The 5,009-nt window shown below is 44.8% G+C and overlaps 1 protein-coding gene across 2 annotated transcripts; it reads right to left on the bottom strand.

Moving 5' to 3' along the window:
• On the bottom strand, positions 1-3,564 carry LOC133900398 (adagio-like protein 3). Of its 2 annotated transcripts, none has more exons than XM_062341523.1 (2): positions 3,212-3,564; positions 1-1,903 (listed from the first exon to the last, which is right to left on the bottom strand). In XM_062341523.1, the coding sequence occupies exons 1-2, from the start codon at positions 3,466-3,468 to the stop codon at positions 316-318; spliced, it is 1,845 nt and encodes a 614-aa protein (XP_062197507.1). In that variant the 5' UTR covers positions 3,469-3,564; the 3' UTR covers positions 1-315. The 2 variants fall into 2 exon arrangements, with proteins under 2 accessions (XP_062197507.1, XP_062197508.1); XM_062341524.1 differs by having other exon boundaries at positions 1-1,955; positions 3,212-3,331.
• Between the last annotated feature and the right edge of the window lie 1,445 nt (positions 3,565-5,009).

Below are 5,009 nucleotides of genomic sequence, written 5' to 3'. Positions count from 1 at the left end.
TGAGCAGACACAAATAAGACAGTGGTGACTTCAATACACGAATTCACAATCTGCAATTTTGTTTTTGTTTTTTGTTTTTTCGAAAATTGAAAATATACAGATACACCATAATACCTATCAAGACCGACGCAAGACAATATCAGAACAACAAAGTAGGCTAAACTCTCTTGGACCAACTCTTTTTTCGATTCATTTGCGCTACTATTTTTTTATATCAATGTTGAATGCAGTGACAAAATGACAGTAGGTGTTATTAATATATATGATCTAAATTAAATAGACAGCTGCGCGTGCCAGGAAGGCAGGACAATGGAATCAATCGTCTTCGTCGGGCCTGCTTGCGAGGCAGAGCTCATGGAGCTCGTTCAGGATCCACTCCTCCCCGGTGTGACCTCCAAGAACTAGGACCCTGGTGCCACCAACCACACAGGTGCTATGTCCCCAGGCAAATTTCGGGGGCTGCCCGGGGACATTCAGGATCCTCCATGTCAGCTTTTCCTCAGTGGGGTCAAGCAGGAACAGCTGTGCTGGTGAGTGCAGCCCGGCAATCGAGCCACCAAATATGATTATCCTTCCGCAGGGCAGGCTCACGGCGACATGATCAAGTCTTGGCGGTGGGCCAACATTCGGGAACCCCGTTGTCGCCAACTGCTTCCATTGAGGACTGTCTTCACCAATATCCATCATGTAGGCATCGCTGGAGCGCAGCCGGAGCGAGCCACTCTTTGCTAGACCACCAAACATAAATAGTTTAGTCTTACCATAAACAGACAAGGTGTGGCCGAGGCGGGATGGTGGTGACCAGAATGTAGGAATCTCCCTCCATGCAGGCTTTTCCTTGGTGAGGTCAAGAAGGAAGGTGTCACTGAGAAGAACACCAGACTCAGTGCACCCCCCTGAGACAACAAGCTTTGAACCGTCCAAGGTGCATGAGCTGTGCCAAGATCGTGGTAGTGGAGGCCCCTCGCTTGCAACCTCCCTCCATGTTGGCTGCTGAGCATCAAGATCAAGGATGAAGACATCATTGAGCAAACCTTGCTGCCCGCAGCCACCAAATACTACCAGCCATGACCCATTCAACCATGATAGAGTGTGCCCCCACCGACCGGGTGGGGAGGCAGAAACCTTGACACGGCGCCATTCTGGCCTAGCAGCCTCCAGGTTAAGCACAAACGTGTCATCCATAGGCTGCATGTTGACCCCCTCACCTCCGAAAAGGACAAGGCGGTTACCAACAGCACAGGCACCGAAGTTGCACCGGGAGGGCTCGACGCGACCTCCAACTGTAAACTTCCTCCATGAGGCTGCCTCAAGGGTTGTTAGTTCTCTTGCAAGACGACCCCACCCTACCATCTTGGTGCTCATCTCAAGCCTGATAGTGGCATCTCTTCCCCATGCATTTTGGCAGACCATCTTCCTTAGGTGATCATTCATGGTTAATTGATGCATACGGGTGCAGACTGATCCAATCGATGCAACATCTCGTGGGGACAGGCGAGATAAGATGTTGTACGCAAGAACTTCGTCTGACAGTTGGAGAATACTACAGTAGTCTGAACTTTGGATTTTCAGAGCATGTTCATGAGAAGCTGAGTTCAGATCTTGAATGCTGGGTCTGTGGTTGGACTGTTGTTTATACACTGGATATGATATGTTGCTGAGATCAATGTTAGCTTCAGAGAATAGTTGGATTCCAATGACATGTGTCACATAGCCATCATCCCCGTGCATTGGAACGAGCCTTAGCCTGTTGTAAAGTGGAGCACCATCCTTCCGGAAATTCAGGAGCTCACCTTGGAATTCAATCCCCTCATTGAGGCATCTCCGAATCTCTGAAACAACCATCGGATCGACAAGGGGATGCCGCCTTTGCGCACGTGGATCCCGAAATTGTAGGAATCGGCTGAAAGACAAGTTTGAATGAACACAGTTCGTGAGATGCTGCATTAGGCCCTCTGTCAAGTTTCAGTGTTAGCAATTTAAAATTTTGTACAAGTGAGGAAAGATAGCAAACAAAAAAGCTAGCAGAAAATAACTATTGTAAAGGAATTATATTATAGCAAGACACATTTGTTCAATAGCCTAACCAAAAATAACATCAACTGAACAGCTTCTCTTTGCTTCCATGTTGATGTTCACCATCTTATGTTAATATCAATAAGAAATAGGATAAAATTACTGTTACAATGCTGATTCTATTCGGCCCAGCATTTGAATTTTAACAAGTTCCAGTACTGAAATTGTTAGTTTGATCTGATGCTGAATGCTTAAACAACTTCAAACTGGATCTGCCAATCACCTTTGTCATCCCCTTCTCTATGTGCAAGTGGCCAACTCTAGCAGAGAGATAGAAGTATCAAAAAAAATATCTCATGCGTTGCGCTCAACATGTTCTCCCCACGCTCTGCTCACCAGAAGACCAAAACAGCCAGCAAAGTCGAAAAGAATAATTAACATTTCACTATCAGTCTTCAAGCTCCTATGCAACCTGAAACTGTTACTTACAGGTTACAATCTATTTTGCATAAATAATTCCAACCTAGATCTTGTCTATTTTCTTCCAATGTCTTCTGCACCTTTTGCACATCGGCAACAAAGATTTTTATTGAGTTTGTGCCTATAATGTCGCTTGCTTGCTTGTGCCTGTAGTGGCACAAGCTGTGGTCCATGAAATTATTTCACTAATGTCACCATTACTCAGCGGCTGGTTGTAAACCAATAAGGTTCTCAAGGGAAAAGGACTTGGGAATTATTTAAAAATTTGACATCGGCTGTATAAATAGCATGATTCCCATGCCCGTGTTCTGATTCAAGCAACACAAAATTTTATATCTACCAACCATTAAATCCAAAGCCATGACTACACTCTAAAATCCCAGTAATAAGAAAGAACCTGCTCGTATCTTTGCCACAAGCATATGAACAAGCACACCATTTGAACTGAAAACTGAAAAGGCAGAGTGGCACACCATACCACACGGATCCTGAAACCTAAAACAGAGAATTGCACGAATGCGCAGTATGTCTTAAATTCTTACAGACCAGCACGTTCACAATTGACAATTCATAAATAACAACGAGCCGCATGGCATAGTTCCAGCTCACGCGCGGCACCAAGCAAGCAGCATTCTCTAGCACGCCAAGCATGAGCAGAGCAAAACAGAGAAGAGCACATGAACATAGAAGAGTGGGTTCTCTCGACTCCACTGACCAGTTGCGTCCGAGCACCTCGTGGGCGCGGTACCCCGTGGCGGCCTCGAAGGCTGCGTTGACGTAGATGACGGGGAAGTCCGCCTCCGCCGCGTCCGCCACCACGATCGCCGCCGCCCTCTGCTCCCCCGCCGCCGGCGCCCCCCACATCCACCCCTCCCCCTCGTCCACCTCCATCCCCTCCTCCTCCTCCTCCTCCTCCTCCCACAGCTTCATCCGCTTCACCGCCACGACCTCGCGATCCCCAGCGTCAAACATACCAAGCTACCAACACCTCTCTCTCTCTCTCTCTCTCTCTCTCTCCTCGGCGCCCGCGGTTGGTGTGGGAATGGAGATCCTGCCGAGGCGGAGAGATATTTCTGCGCCTGGTTTTTAACGGCGCGTGGCGAGCGGGGGAAAGGGGCACGGGGTTGGGGTTAATTACGGGATCTGCCACACAGGGCTGGCGAAAATATCTGCCGCCAATGCGGCGGGGTGGGCCCTGGGCGGCAAGGGACGGCGCCAGGTGGATCTGATGGAGCGGGGATCGCATCCGACGGCCCACCTGTTTCTTCGCTTCGCAGGCGAGAAGCTAGCCGTCCGTTGGCCGTATTAGCTCACGCATAATCTTTTCTCCTTATATTTTTTTCCTAAACACTTTTTTTTAAAAAAAAACCGGCATACCGCCTAACATTGTCACATTTGTGACATGGTTGTTTTCTTGGTCTAAAAGACATGTAGGATTAGGCAAATAATAGATTATAACTGTAGCAGACTCTAACATTGTATAATTGGGAAAATAATAGAATTGATCTAAAAGACATGTAGTTCCCTCAAACTTTTTCTAGTGCTCTCAAGTCTCAACCATTGTATTTTTGCTAGCATGACAATACCAGCTAAAGATGATCGTTACACCGTTTTGATGGTTAAAGAGACTGTCAGATATACCTTATCCAGAGTTATCAATTGTCCATGATAAAAAGTGAAAGAGATTACAACTTATGCTTTTCTTTGCAAGGAATATTACAACTCAAATGGCTTGCTAGCTTCTTTTTAAAAAAAAGTTTGAGAGACTGTATGTAGAAATAAAAAAAATACAACTCTTTATAGCTTTGTGCATAGCCACCATAGTGATCCGTCAAAACATGTATAGCTTTAAAACCATCCAATCAGGAAAAAGAAATAATGAACCATATTTTAGAAAATATCCTCCTCGAAAAATATCCATCTAGGAATTGGCTTTCTCGTATCTTAATTCATGTCCAAACCTTCTTATGTTTGTTAGTACGTGGATGGCAACCTTTAAGCAAAGAGTTTGCCACCTAGTTAATAACTAACATATCTGATTATAAATATAAATTGTTTTAGATATGTATTAGTTAAACTTTTCAGATTTTAACCACCTAGAAATAATTATTAGATTAAGAACATAAAATTGGTATTAATTTAATTAGTTAAATGACTTTTGAAATATAAATTCTTTTTATTTGAAATAACGTGCATTTTCAGATAGCACTAGCCAAATTGTGACAGTGATAAAGTCTTAAACAACTTACATTTATAACCAAAGGAGTATTTTATCAATAGATCTTTTATAGATGTAAAAAATATATATCGTTGAACAAACTGAGAGAATCGTTGTGAATGTAGATGCTATTTAGAAAAAAGGAGACACATGTGTCTGAACCCAAGCCAAGAAAGAGTCCAGGAATCGGGGCCAAGAAAGAACGTTCCATCCACCGGCACCAAAATATCCATCGTGGCCAGCTCCGTAAATGTCCCACGCCACCGGGGGCAAAACCGTCACCGGCGGTCTCAAA

Source organism: Phragmites australis, chromosome 19 (assembly GCF_958298935.1).
Source record: "Phragmites australis chromosome 19, lpPhrAust1.1, whole genome shotgun sequence".
NCBI classification, from domain to species: domain Eukaryota; kingdom Viridiplantae; phylum Streptophyta; class Magnoliopsida; order Poales; family Poaceae; genus Phragmites; species Phragmites australis.
The sequence above is the reverse complement of the archived record's forward strand: the minus strand, read 5'-3'. Positions and strand labels throughout refer to the sequence as shown.

Excerpts from the sequence above, each read along its gene's own strand:
- LOC133900398 (XM_062341523.1), bottom strand. The coding sequence starts at position 3,468 with ATGTTTGACGCTGGGGATCGCGAGGTCGTGGCGGTGAAGCGGATGAAG. Across the intron at positions 1,904-3,211 it reads GAGGTGCTCGGACGCAACTG|CCGATTCCTACAATTTCGGG; the intron begins GTCAGTGGAGTC and ends CTTGTCTTTCAG.